This window comes from Ylistrum balloti, unplaced genomic scaffold, assembly GCF_031769215.1.
Source record: "Ylistrum balloti isolate Yb309-2 unplaced genomic scaffold, AGI_CSIRO_Ybal_v1 Utg371044, whole genome shotgun sequence".
NCBI lineage: Eukaryota > Metazoa > Mollusca > Bivalvia > Pectinida > Pectinidae > Ylistrum > Ylistrum balloti.
This window is the reverse complement of record NW_026782578.1, coordinates 78,643-94,226: the sequence shown is the minus strand read 5'-3', so window position 1 is coordinate 94,226 and position 15,584 is coordinate 78,643. Positions and strand designations below refer to the sequence as shown.

The 15,584-nt window shown below is 33.8% G+C and overlaps 1 protein-coding gene across 1 annotated transcript in view; it reads right to left on the bottom strand.

Annotated features, from left to right (window-relative positions):
• Positions 1–392: 392 nt before the first annotated feature.
• Positions 393–15,584, bottom strand: part of LOC132560284 (MAM and LDL-receptor class A domain-containing protein 1-like) — a 67,943-nt gene continuing 52,751 nt past the window's right edge. The window contains exons 33-41 of the mRNA XM_060224949.1: positions 14,794–14,923; positions 14,300–14,472; positions 12,660–12,741; positions 10,494–10,610; positions 8,595–8,689; positions 7,675–7,804; positions 7,230–7,402; positions 5,424–5,502; positions 393–448 (exon numbers count right to left, since the gene is read on the bottom strand). Of these exons, the coding sequence (XP_060080932.1) occupies positions 444–448; positions 5,424–5,502; positions 7,230–7,402; positions 7,675–7,804; positions 8,595–8,689; positions 10,494–10,610; positions 12,660–12,741; positions 14,300–14,472; positions 14,794–14,923 (984 nt within the window). The 3' untranslated portion in view covers positions 393–443. The remainder of the gene's footprint in view (positions 449–5,423; positions 5,503–7,229; positions 7,403–7,674; positions 7,805–8,594; positions 8,690–10,493; positions 10,611–12,659; positions 12,742–14,299; positions 14,473–14,793; positions 14,924–15,584) is intronic.

Genomic DNA, 15,584 nt, shown 5'->3' with positions numbered 1-15,584 from the left:
CATCACGCGAGAGGTTTTATGTTATAATAAAAGCTAAGTACAACCAATTTTGATATTTAGTGCAGGGTCTATACTCATTATAAAAACTTACTAGCTTGTCCCACGTTTGTGAAGCTTAATACAACAAGTTCCCACAGGAAGATTTGTTCATTGTTTTCTCTCCACCAGTGTATGTAAGTTTATATATTTCTGCTCCATCAACAGGTAAAACCAGGTCGTAGATGAAACAAAAAACAAAAACCACATGTAAACTGAATAAAATTGGCTTATCTTTACTCTTAAAATTGGAGAACAGTAATAAAACAGTGAATAACAAATTTGTTTGAATAACATCATTTTGGTTTATTAACAACTTCCAAAACAGCACTGAGAATATAGTTTAACATAATGTCTATTTCAATTCAGTATCCATTTCCGACTCCATCCACTTACCAACAAAACCATCAACCTGAAACAGACAAATTAAAGATTAGGTAGGATTTTCATTAATTTGGTGCAAAATGAAAATTGCCTTTCATTGTGGTCATGCATGTACCAAAGTATCATTGAATGAAATAATTAGCCCCCCACCCCAGCCCCACCCCCATCCTCATCATCTATAAAGAAAGAATCCTATTTAATATACTCCAGACTTCAACCTTTGAACTTTTCTGTGATAGTTATGAATTTACAAATAGTGATGCTAAACATTTGATAGTGCACTATCTATTTTAGTTTGAAGGTCAACCTAAATTCTTTTTGAAGGAATTATGTAAATATCTGATCTTCACCATAGCAGCCAAGTGGTTTAAACTATTAACACTAAACAAGAGGCATACAGGGCCCGTATTGCTTACCTGGATATTTAAGTCAACAATGCAAAACTTTACATTTCTTTAGAAGAAAAATAAAATAAAACATCTGTTTTCCTACTTGACACATACCCTCTGTCCTTACAGGGTTTTCCATCTACACTTCAGACCAAATTATTTCTAAAAGAGAAGATTTTAACAAATTTGCCCTTTTTCTAACTTCAGACCCTGCCCCTCCTGCCCTGTAGGGTTGAGACCAATAATTTCTACAAAACTGATTCCCCTTCACCCAGAATGCCTCGGACCAAATTTCTACAAAATCCAATCATTCCTACAGGTGTAGATTTTAAAGTCTTTGCTTTACTTCCCTTGTTGGGCTCCACCCCTCCCGCCAAAGGGGGCCAAGACCCACAATTTACAAATAAATTTGTTTTTCTTTCCAAAAGGATGCTTCTGACAAAACTTGGTCAAAATCCTCTCAATCGTTCATGACTAGTAGTGATTTGTAGAAAAAGTTGACAGACACCACATTATGCCAATAGCTCACTTAGCCCTTCCACCAGTCTCTTTTCCAGTTATTCTGTGAATAAGTCATGAAATGACTCAATTGTTAAATGATTCTATGATTGCTTGGCATTTAAGTTTTGAATATTTACCTTGGCTATTACACACAGCTTTCACGAACTTTTACTGAACAACTTTTGACCTTAATAACTGATCAGTTCTGGTTTAGAAAAAGATAATATATATTAGCGTGATTAGTACAGTCTGACCAGAAAAAACCTGCCTTTGACCTCCTATGGTAATGTTGATTATAGACCAGTTGATAATCTCAGAAATATAGAAAGATTAATCTCAGAAATATAGAAAGATTAATCTCAGAAATATAGAAAGATTAATCTCAGAAATATAGAAAGATTAATCTCAGAAATACAGCTCAGAAATATAGAAAGATTAATCTCAGAAATATAGAAAGATTAATCTCAGAAATATAGAAAGATTAATCTCAGAAATATAGCTCAGAAATATAGAAAGATTAATCTCAGAAATATAGAAAGATTAATCTCAGAAATATAGAAAGATTAATCTCAGAAATATAGCTCAGAAATATACAAAGATTAATCTCAGAAATATAGAAAGATTAATCTCAGAAATATAGCTCAGAAATATAGAAAGATTAATCTTAGAAATATAGAAAGATTAATCGCAGAAATATAGAAAGATTAATCTCAGAAATATAGAAAGATTAATCTCAGAAATATAGAAAGATTAATCTCAGAAATATAGCTCAGAAATATAGAAAGATTAATCTTAGAAATATAGAAAGATTAATCTTAGAAATATAGAAAGATTAATCTTAGAAATATAGCTCAGAAATATAGAAAGATTAATCTCAGAAATATAGAAAGATTAATCTCAGAAATATAGAAAGAAATAATCTCAGAAATATAGCTCAGAAATATAGAAAGATTAATCTCAGAAATATAGAAAGATTAATCTCAGAAATATAGAAAGATTAATCTCAGAAATATAGAAAGAAATAATCTCAGAAATATAGCTCAGAAATATAGAAAGATTAATCTCAGAAATATAGAAAGATTAATCTCAGAAATATAGCTCAGAAATATAGAAAGATTAATCTTAGAAATATAGAAAGATTAATCTTAGAAATATAGAAAGATTAATCTCAGAAATATAGAAAGATTAATCTCAGAAATATAGAAAGATTAATCTCAGAAATATAGCTCAGAAATATAGAAAGATTAATCTTAGAAATATAGAAAGATTAATCTTAGAAATATAGAAAGATTAATCTTAGAAATATAGCTCAGAAATATAGAAAGATTAATCTCAGAAATATAGAAAGATTAATCTCAGAAATATAGAAAGAAATAATCTCAGAAATATAGCTCAGAAATATAGAAAGATTAATCTCAGAAATATAGAAAGATTAATCTCAGAAATATAGAAAGAAATAATCTCAGAAATATAGCTCAGAAATATAGAAAGATTAATCTTAGAAATATAGAAAGATTAATCCCAGAAATATAGAAAGATTAATCTCAGAAATATAGAAAGATTAATCTCAGAAATATAGCTCAGAAATATAGAAAGATTAATCTCAGAAATATAGAAAGATTAATCTCAGAAATATAGAAAGATTAATCTCAGAAATATAGCTCAGAAATATAGAAAGATTAATCTTAGAAATATAGAAAGATTAATCTTAGAAATATAGAAAGATTAATCTTAGAAATATAGCTCAGAAATATAGAAAGATTAATCTCGGAAATATAGAAAGATTAATCTCAGAAATATAGAAAGATTAATCTCAGAAATATAGAAAGATTAATCTCAGAAATATAGCTCAGAAATTTAGAAAGATTAATCTCAGAAATATAGAAAGATTAATCTCAGAAATATAGCTCAGAAATATAGAAAGATTAATCTTAGAAATATAGCTCAGAAATATAGAAAGATTAATCTCAGAAATATAGAAAGATTAATCTCAGAAATATAGAAAGATTAATCTCAGAAATATAGCTCAGAAATATAGAAAGATTAATCTCAGAAATATAGAAAGATTAATCTCAGAAATATAGAAAGATTAATCTCAGAAATATAGCTCAGAAATATACAAAGATTAATCTCAGAAATATAGAAAGATTAATCTCAGAAATATAGCTCAGAAATATAGAAAGATTAATCTTAGAAATATAGAAAGATTAATCGCAGAAATATAGAAAGATTAATCTCAGAAATATAGAAAGATTAATCTCAGAAATATAGAAAGATTAATCTCAGAAATATAGCTCAGAAATATAGAAAGATTAATCTTAGAAATATAGAAAGATTAATCTTAGAAATATAGAAATATTAATCTTAGAAATATAGCTCAGAAATATAGAAAGATTAATCTCAGAAATATAGAAAGATTAATCTCAGAAATATAGAAAGAAATAATCTCAGAAATATAGCTCAGAAATATAGAAAGATTAATCTCAGAAATATAGAAAGATTAATCTCAGAAATATAGCTCAGAAATATAGAAAGATTAATCTCAGAAATATAGAAAGATTAATCTCAGAAATATAGAAAGATTAATCTCAGAAATATAGAAAGATTAATCTCAGAAATATAGCTCAGAAATATAGAAAGATTAATCTTAGAAATATAGAAAGATTAATCTTAGAAATATAGCTCAGAAATATAGAAAGATTAATCTCAGAAATATAGAAAGATTAATCTCAGAAATAGAAAGAAATAATCTCAGAAATATAGCTCAGAAATATAGAAAGATTAATCTCAGAAATATAGAAAGATTAATCTCAGAAATATAGAAAGATTAATCTCAGAAATATAGAAAGATTAATCTCAGAAATATAGCTCAGAAATATAGAAAGATTAATCTCAGAAATATAGAAAGATTAATCTCAGAAATATAGAAAGATTAATCTTAGAAATATAGCTCAGAAATATAGAAAGATTAATCTCAGAAATATAGAAAGATTAATCTCAGAAATATAGCTCAGAAATATAGAAAGATTAATCTTAGAAATATAGAAAGATTAATCTTAGAAATATAGAAAGATTAATCTTAGAAATATAGCTCAGAAATATAGAAAGATTAATCTCAGAAATATAGAAAGATTAATCTCAGAAATATAGAAAGATTAATCTCAGAAATATAGAAAGATTAATCTCAGAAATATAGCTCAGAAATATAGAAAGATTAATCTTAGAAATATAGAAAGATTAATCTTAGAAATATAGAAAGATTAATCTTAGAAATATAGCTCAGAAATATAGAAAGATTAATCTCAGAAATATAGAAAGATTAATCTCAGAAATATAGAAAGATTAATCTCAGAAATATAGAAAGATTAATCTCAGAAATATAGCTCAGAAATATAGAAAGATTAATCTTAGAAATATAGAAAGATTAATCGCAGAAATATAGAAAGATTAATCTTAGAAATATAGCTCAGAAATATAGAAAGATTAATCTCAGAAATATAGAAAGATTAATCTCAGAAATATAGAAAGATTAATCTCAGAAATATAGCTCAGAAATATAGAAAGATTAATCTTAGAAATATAGAAAGATTAATCTTAGAAATATAGAAAGATTAATCTTAGAAATATAGCTCAGAAATATAGAAAGATTAATCTCAGAAATATAGAAAGATTAATCTCAGAAATATAGAAAGATTAATCTCAGAAATATAGCTCAGAAATACAGAAAGATTAATCTCAGAAATATAGAAAGATTAATCTCAGAAATATAGAAAGATTAATCTCAGAAATATAGCTCAGAAATATAGAAAGATTAATCTCAGAAACATAGAAAGATTAATAAAAGAATTGTAGATCTACTTATGAAGTTTTACGTTGATAGCTTTGTGTTATGCTTCAGACAAAATTATGACGTACAGACAGACAAAACGGCGACTATAATGTTCTCCCTTCGGGGAGCATAATAATGACATGTATTGCAAATACTCTACAAATAGTATGTGGGCATGCCCAACATGGATTATTCCAGGAAAATTTCAATGTGACAGAACATGCTGATCAACCAATATATATCTGAAAGTCCTGCACTTTGTTTAAGACCAGGTATATACTTACAAAGACCAGCACTCAATTCTATATCATCAACAGCAATGTCGCTTTTGAAGCTGGTACCACAAACACCTTCCATTGCAACCTGCCAAAAATAAAGGCCACATTTAAAAAAAATTAAAGATACCAAGTGAATGAGCATCACACTAACCCATCCTTATCAAATTCTCCAACAGCAGCAACTTATCCATATGCTATACTACTAAGCAATATTAATCCTCAGATAACAGAAACAATTTCTATTGTCTATTCAAAGATGGTACCCACAGTAAAATCACAAATCAGTCAATAATGTGTGTGTCCGCCTTAGGCATTAATACAGGCTGTGCAGCGTCATCTCCTGGAATTGCTGAGAGTCTGGAAACCTGGGGCAAACTGTTCCATTCCTGGGGGGAGTCTCATCCAGCTGTGCCAATGTCAACAGAGCTCCAACAGCAGCGATTCTTCTCCCAATTTCCTCCCACACATGTTCTATCGGTGCCATGCCCGGTGATTGAGACGGCCAAGAGAGGACATTCACATTATTCTGTGCAAGGAAACCCATAGGTACTCGGGCCGTGTTGGGACTGGTGTTGTCCTGCTGGTAAAACTAGTTGCGGCTGTGCAGCAAACAAGGGAACAACTTAATCTTGGTCCTGAGTTGTCACCCTTAGTCTCCCTGCCCAGGGATGATCAGCAAGCCTAGTGATAGTGCTAATATGATATCCCAAGTGCCTGGCTACAATAGTGGCATAGGTACCCGCCTGCAAACTTCCAAGAGCCATTCCTCTCTGCAATCATGTTAATCATGGTATCATGTTTCATGAGCATTATTCTTGCTACCTTCACTGAACGAATGCTTTTGGGCCAGACCACTCGATAAACGACACGTCTCTGTGAAAACTTACCTGTAATGGCAACACTCATGATTGTTTGTGTAGAATTCATGACTTTATGTCAGCATGAACAGTGTCAGAAGTGAAAAAAATGCACGCCATTTCATCATTTACACTCGCAGCTTTATATTATTGTTATTAACAATAGTATACTTGTGTACTTGCCTTTGTGTGGGGTTCAGTACATAAGACTCCTGTGACCAGGGATCAAGGTCATTCCTATTAGAGATGATCAACTTTCTGAATTTAAGAAATGGTTCCCCATTCTCCATGTTGTTTCAAACCAAATTTGGTTGAAATCCATTCAAGCATTAAGAAAGAGTAGAATTTTGAAGAAAAATATTGTCTAACTTTTTGGGGCCCCAAGTCCATAGGGGTCGAATCAACTTTGATATGATAACCGTCTCCCCTATTTAATGAATCAGTCCACAGCTCATTGAAATCCACCCAGCCAGAAGGGAGGTTTTAAATCTAATTTCAGCACCTCCCCATTTGGGGCCCTGTCCTGCGGGCCCCATCAGGATTGAATCAACATTTTGAATTTAAGAAATGAACACCCTCACCCAATGATGTAACAAACCTAATCTGGTTGAAATCCATCCAGGTATGAAAGAGTAGGGTTTTAAAGAAAAGGTTTACACATGAACCACGAAGACTACAGGTCATCTTGACCCCTCAGTTCAGATGACCTAAAACGTCATCATGAATGCCACATCTTTCCTAATTTTGTCACTGATTTACTAAACATCTTCAACATTCTGATGGGCAACATGTGACATCTAATTTTGTTAAGGACTTATCAGTCACCAAAGTTGTATAAAGCTCTCTGTTTTTACATGTTTTAAGACAAAAGTGAGAGAAGTGGAAATGGTTTATCAATTCAAGAGAAGAATTTAACAAATATCAAATACCAAGCCTAGAAATGAGATCAACTTACCACAAGGTCGGTGGCACTTGGTATGTCCACATTGGCAGATAGCCACTGGTCACCTAGGTCACCCTTCTCACTCCAAAGCATGGTTTCTTGTCCACGCTCACCAGCATATACATGCAGGCTTCCCATTTGGTCTCCGTTCATATGATAGTAAAAGCGCAGACATCGTTCCATGGCTACAATATATTTCAAATTTAACATTGTTACACGTTTCCCCAAACAAATGTGGTTTACAAAGTTTTGGTATCTCCTTTGAGATTTCACTCTTCAAAGTGCCATTACAGGAAGAAATCAATCTCGCTTCATAAGAAATTTATGAAACAAGTTTTAGTTTTATTTTTGTGAGCTTTAGCGTGAAAAAACTTACTTCCCAAGACAATCTTCATAACAAATTTGATACTTTTTATGATATAACTGTTTTTGAAGAATCTTCAGTGACATCTCTTACGTTGAAAAGTTAGCTGTTCCGTGCTGAGAACTGCAAAGTCTCCATCTTGTCGAGATGATGCCTCAATATACGCATACTTTGATCCCGTGTGAGCACCATCTGGTCCAGTGTTACTACTCGGGGTGCTTCCCTGAAAAACATTCACCCAATCATTTACAAACATGGAAATATTTCTAATTTCAAATTATCAATATAAATGTTTATTCGATCAATACTGGTGGTATTTTCAGAGAAATCATAAAACTGACCATAGTTTCCTCATTTCATTTCAAGGTACAGTGGAAACCGACTTAACGACCACCTGAATCAAGCAAATTGCTTTCATGTGTGACGCGATTCAGGGAGAATATTCATCATTATTATAGTTCAATTTGCATGGTTTTATTTTCCTTCATTAAACTTGGAAGTGACGAGACCATCTCATTTATTTCCTCTTGGTTCAAAAGTATGACGGGTTAAACCACTCTTTTCTGTAAACAGAAACACTTGAAAATGACCACTACAATAACTGGTCCCACTTGTATAAAATATCTCAATTTCAGATTTCCTCAAGCCCAGATTTTCCTCAGCTAATATCTCCTTGAAAATATCTTGTATGAAAATTCCTCAAGGAATTTCAGGACATCCTAGCCAATGCCTTCCTCCTGTTCCTTGAGAAAATTTTATACAAGCCGTTTTTGAGGAGATATCAGCCGAGGAAAATCTCGACTTGAGGAAATTCAAGTTGAGATGTTTTATACAAGTGGGGCCTGGTCAGGTTCCTGTTAAAAGGATAATGAGAATGAAAGTGATTAAGAAATAACTGCATTCAACATTAAAACAAGATCAATAAGCTGATTTACTATATCAAATTAGAGCTTTACATGTGTGACCATTATGTCAAACTCAACAACTTGACCGTCATTTGTTGGAAAATTTACCTGTATAAAAGACCAATTAAAATCATCCAATGCATTGACTTGTTGCAAGAAACAGGCATCTCCATCTTCAAAGGTGCAAGTAATGGGGACGGACCCTGGCAAAACACCAAATCATAGCAAGTTAATATCTGTACGCAGACAAGGATATCAGAACAAAATGCTTTATTGTGCCAGCATGTCTCGGTGAGCAAGGATATCACAGCTGATGGGTTAAATGAGCCCCTATGAATCATAAAATTCTTGAGTTAACAGATTCAATACTATCCATCTGACCAATGAATTTGATCCAACATCCGAACAGCTATAGACAACAGATTTTAATAACAAAATACATTCATTAATCAATTGATGTTCTCATTTGAGTAAATAACATCTAAATGTTAGAAAAATAATTAGAACATTATAAGTTAAAGGCAAAAGTAAATTGTGTGTTCCTTAACAGGGACATCTTATCAGGGATAGACTTCCTGACAAGGAAAGGCTTACTGAAAGTGCCAGGTATCATCCAAAACAGGTAGGACTAATGACAGGGACATCTTACCAGTGATAGACTTCCTGACAGGCTTACTGAAAGTGCCAAGTATCATCCAAAACAGGTAGGACTAATGACGGGGACATCTTACCACGGATAGACTTCCTGACAGGCTTACTGAAAGTGCCAAGTATCATCCAAAACAGGTAGGACTAATGACAGGGACATCTTACCAGGGATAGACTTCCTGACAGGCTTACTGAAAGTGCCAAGTATCATCCAAAACAGGTAGGACTAATGACAGGGACAGTTCTATTTACAGGGGTGGTCTAAACAAGGGCAGGGTTATTACCTGGAGTGGTCTAAACAAGGGCAGGGTTATTAAATGGAGTGGTCTAAACAAGGACAGGTCTATTTACACGGGTGGTCTAAACAAGGACAGGTCTTTTTACAGGGGTGGTCTAAACAAGGACAGGTCTATTTACAGGGGTTGTCTAAACAAGGACAGATCTATTTACAGGGGTTGTCTAAATAAGGACAGGGTTATTAAATGGAGTGGTCTAAACAAGGACAGGTCTATTTACAGGGGTGGTCTAAACAAGGACAGGTCTATTTACAGGGGTTGTCTAAACAAGGACAGATCTATTTACAGGGGTTGTCTAAATAAGGACAGGGTTATTAAATGGAGTGGTCTAAACAAGGACAGGTCTATTTAAAGGGATGGTCTAAACAAGGACAGATTTATTTACAGGGGTTGTCTAAACAAGGACAGATCTATTTACAGGAGTGGTCTAAACAAGGACAGATATATTTACAGGAGTGGTCTAAACAAGGACAGGTCTATTTACAGGGATGGTCTAAACAAGGACAGATTTATTTACAGGGGTTGTCTAAACAAGGACAGGGTTATTAAATGGAGTGGTCTAAACAAGGACAGGTCTATTTACAGGGGTGGTCTAAACAAGGACAGATTTATTTACAGGGGTTGTCTAAACAAGGACAGGGTTATTAAATGGAGTGGTCTAAACAAGGACAGGTCTATTTACAGGGATGGTCTAAACAAGGACAGGTCTATTTACAGGGGTGGTCTAAACAAGGACAGATCTATTTACAGGGGTTGTCTAAATAAGGACAGGGTTATTAAATGGAGTGGTCTAAACAAGGACAGGTCTATTTACAGGGGTGGTCTAAACAAGGACAGGGTTATTTACAGGGGTGGTCTAAACAAGGACAGGTCTACTTACAGGGGATGTCTAAACAAGGACAGACTTTTAACAAGAGTGGTCTTCTTAAGCAGAGATGTCCTTAACATCGATAGGCTTATAAAAAGAGGTGTCTACCTGTGATGGGCATATCACAGTGAGGAATTATTAAAATCTCTCTTACTCCTAAGTTGTTAGAATAGATTTTACCAATGGAATTCTTACCATCGGGGCTTTCACACACAGTGCCACTGAATCCTGCATCACAGCTACAGGTAAATCCTAAATTATTGCCAGCATCTGTACAAGTTCCACCATTCAGACAGGGCATCGAAAGGCATCCTACCAAAAACAATTTATGGTGTTTTTTAATGCCATTTAGATACATTTCTGTTGGATATGTACATTTTTTCTCTCCAGTATTAGATATTAACTACTACGTTGTGTTGATGGTAAACTGCATTCAGTGTCAACCAATATGGAAACAAGACTAGCTGTTCTGGCCATATCCTGTAATATTGAATATTTGAACCACCATTTAATTAGAACAAAATGAAAAGGCAATAAGTAATACAAGCAGTCAACATGGATTAAGATAATAGTTTTACAGTGTTTATTTATATCCTCAATGTACCTTTTTTCTGATAATGCCTCATTTTACATCATTTAAATATCTCCCAATTGTGTCTCTCCCTGGTTAAAAATTTTCATTCTTAAGTTTCACAAACAAATGAATGGAGTGTGACAAAAGTGTGATGGCTTCAAATGAAATATTACTTGAATATCTGATGATGGTACCAAATATTTAGGTAACAGGAAATTCTAGTGAATTACAGGTTAGTATTAATGGTTCGCTGTCCAGAGCATTTTACAAATTCCAGTTCAAAAGGTCACAAAACATTTAAATGATTTTGTGGGTTCAGACATAGAATCAATGCACTACCCTCTTTAAGAATTCTGAAAACACTTTCAATCAGAGATTGTCAAAAACAAGGTTCCTTCGGTGACAGGTGTAATATGGTCTGTTGCTTGGTCAGCCATTTTGTTTTTCTGATCAATAACAAAATAAACCAGAGGCCTGTTGGCCTTGATGGTCATCTGAGATGAGAAATAGCGAATATAAAGGGCTAGTAGATTTCTAGTGTCATTAAAAAAAAATTATGACATTGATGGTAGGTAAGCTGGTGTCAATAAACGCAATCCATAAAGTCATTCTATATTAATAATTCTTCCGAAATTTTTTCCAGTGGAAAATATACGTTATGCTAAAAAATTAAATTTTTCTTCAAAAATCTTGGTAAAGTTAACCACCTCCCCAGGAAGAAATACGAGACCCATTTTGGTACTCAAAACACCTAAGACCTTTACATCCATGAAGAGCATTTAATTCTAAAATACCCGAGTGATGAGAAGATTTTTGAAATCTGACTTAATTTAACCCCTTTTGGCCCTGCCCATCAGCCCCTGGAGGTCAGTCAGGTTTAATATATGCATTCCATATAGCAATCATCCTTCGCTCATAATTCTAACCATGTTTGAAATATTTTCAACTGAAATTAAATCAGACTCTAAAACCGATTTTTCCCATATAAACTTTAGTACACTTTACCCGCTCCCAAAGGACAAATGCGAGACCCTGGGGCCATGAAATTCATAGTTTTGATAAAGCACCATAAAATGCTTCCATCCATGAAGAGCACGTGATTCTTCCTGGGTGTTGAGAAGATTTTTGAAATCCGAGTCAATTTGACCAGTTTTGGCCCCGCCCCTCAGGCTCCAGTGGGGTTGGGGAAGTACAATTCACTATATTACTTCATCTTAGGCTAGGGAAGGTTTTTGCAAAATTTCATTGAAGTTGGATCAAAAGTTTTTGAGACAAATGTTTAAAAATGTTGAATTGTTTACGAACGCCATAGACGCACGATGCCAGACAAAGGTGATTGCAATAGGTCACCATGAGACTGTCTCAGGTGACCTAAAAATCCACAAGTAAGAACTACGAGGAACAAGTCAAAGAAATTTGAAAAAGATCCATCCAGTGCTCAAGTAAACTTAGTAACATAATTTCATTATCAAAATCCAACATGGCACCTGTTTTTTTTTCTCTTTAAAAACACCTGCTTCTTACACAAGAAAGCACATGATAGGTTATTAACAGTAGGCTATCTGTTGGTCATTTTAATTTTCTAATCAATCCCAAAATAAATGTCAAGAGACCAAGAGGAACCTACTTAATATAGGATTCATTCAGTAGTGCTAAATAGCTTTAAGGACAGATGGATCGATGACAAGGTTATGTGAACAGGCCAGTTACTAACTATAAAAAGGAAAATCAGTATTGGTCTGATTTTTTTATCTGTCTACATATCTCAAGTCCGTGTTTTCCCTTACCACATAGTCCTGACTTCAGGCCAACATTATCGATAGCAATGTCCCCCTTAAAGCCACTTCCTCGTACTCCACTAATTATGATCTACAACGGAAGAGATAATGCATACAAGAACCACATCACTTATTTACAGATAACTAGCAATAATAATCGTCTTTATTTATTCTTGATTACATATTGAGCATAGAGTTCATCTTCCATATGGTCAAGATGTATTAAAATGTACAATATGTACAATGTTAAGAAACATAAGTATAAAAACAGGACATACAGGTGAAGATATAAAATCAGTTAAGTAAAACTGCTTTGCAGACCTCTTAAATTCTAAAAGTGATGAGCAGTTTCTGATATGACATGGTAAAAGATTCCACATCTGGGATCCTTAGTATCTAAAGATCTAGTGATGTTTGACTTATGACATGGTAAACTATATATATACATTTATAGAGAAAATATGATGAATTCTCCGTGCATTCTGTACATTTATTTATATATGTAAATATCTGGAAAACCTACCATATCTAATCCTGTTTGATAACATTAATCAGCAAATGATAGCTCTCTTCATCCCTGGAACCATCCTCAACAATCTAGAGGTTATTATCACTATCACTCTTCACCCCCAGAACCATCCTCAACACTCTAGAGGTTATTATCACTATCACTCTCTTCACCCCTGGAACCATCCTCAACACTCTAGGTTATTATCACTATCACTCTCTTCACCCCTGGAACCATCCTCAACACTCTAGTGGTTATTATCACTATCACTCTCTTCACCCCTGGAACCATCCTCAACACTCTAGGTTATTATCACTATCACTCTTCACCCCCAGAACCATCCTCAACACTCTAGGTTATTATCACTATCACTCTCTTCATCACTCTCTTATCACCCCTTCACCCCTGGAACCATCCTCAACACTCTAGGTTATTATCACTATCACTCTTCACCCCCAGAACCATCCTCAACACTCTAGGTTATTATCACTATCACTCTTCACCCCCAGAACCATCCTCACCACTCTAGAGGTTATTATCACTATCACTCTTCACCCCCAGAACCATCCTCACCACTCTAGGTTATTATCACTATCACTCTTCACCCCCAGAACCATCCTCAACACTCTAGAGGTTATTATCACTATCACTCTTCACCCCCAGAACCATCCTCAACACTCTAGAGGTTATTATCACTATCACTCTTCACCCCTGGAACCATCCTCAACACTCTAGGTTATTATCACTATCACTCTCTTCACCCCTGTAACATTTCCATGTCCGACAACTTGAAGAAAAAAAGACTAGTTTGATCCTTTGATATACATCAAATAAATCACCAGGTTGTATAACAGTTTGTTGTTCTGGCTTTGAAGTTTGGTGTTGATCCTTTGCAGACTTCATAGTATATCACTCTGATTAGTAATCTTTATCCTGAAACCCACTCTAGACAAATGACTTCCACTTGTGCCATGAACTGTTGTAAGGATGTAGGAAGTGACAGGAGAATACAACAGTCTATATATGTATATCAATGCAATGACTTTTTTTATAGAATTGACTTACTGTACATATAAAGACAAACATCAAAAATTTCAATAAACTTTGTGTCAAAAAGGGAGGCAACTCCTTCAATACCTACCTTTGTATTGGCCACAGATTGAATCTGGACGCCAGTGGACTGCCAGAAATTGCCAACATTTCCATATTTTGACCATAAGGTTACTAGTTGTTGACCACTTGTTTGAGAAATTTCCAGACTTCCAGTACTTTCTCCATGCATATGATAGGCAAAGGTTAGACAGAATTCACCAGCTGAAGTCAGAAACAATGGACCATTTTATGTACAGCATGTCAAGCTGGTATGTACATTGCTCTCCAATACTTCAAAGTTTAAACAATCTACCTGCCATTTATTCTTTAGAATCTGAATTTTGTAATTTGTATTCCTACATGACTTATTAATCACATATTAACTACTCTTTGGACCTGAACCTTGAACCAATTATTTTGGTTTCACATACATCACATACCAAAAACAAAATTGTGTCAGGTATCATATATCTGTAACAAATTTTTGCTCGTTTACATTATATGGCGTTGTCAATTTCGCATATTTTATATATCTTGACTTACCATTGGCATTTAAATCTGCAGAAAATTCTGCAACATTCAATGCAACTCTAGGACTCGACGCTTCAATATAGGCATACTTGTTTCCTTCGAAGGCCGCTGATGGTCCTGTGTTGCTGCTAGGAGTGCTTCCCTGTTTGATACATCATAAATTTGTGTTATGCTTTATTATTTTTTTATTTAATTATAAGAATGAAACAACATGTTAAACCATGAACTTGGGTCAAATATCAATCAATTTGTCGGGTAAAAAATCTCACTGCTTTGTTGGGAGAAACCAGAAGTGGAAAAAGGTTATGTAAATCAATGAATAACTCAAGTGCTTAATTTCCCGAGGTAATGAGAGTATAGTGGAAGAGACTTGTTAAGATCTGGAGAATCATCACCTTTACTAGCTTTACTCATAATTCAGGCGGTGAAATGTTAGAAATCAACACCAAACCTACAGTGTATATCACAATTGTAGTGATAATCACTTCAGTAATGATATCCACTTTCTATTAGCCAATCAAAACCTTGCTTTCTATTCAATACTCTTCAGAGCTATGAAATTCAAATAAAAGTCGTATTTGTGGTCTAGCTACAGTGCATTCACAATGGTTTATATCTAAATTCACATTTATTGTGTGGAAAGTGATTCTTTGATAATGAAAAGTTGGATTGCTTGATGTTAAAAACAAAGAATTGTTTACTTAATTTTCTTTGATCAATGAAAAAGAAATCAAACATCATATTAAAGACACATCTGTAGAAACATGTTAAAATGGAGAGTTAAGAGGAAAGAATGTTTTACC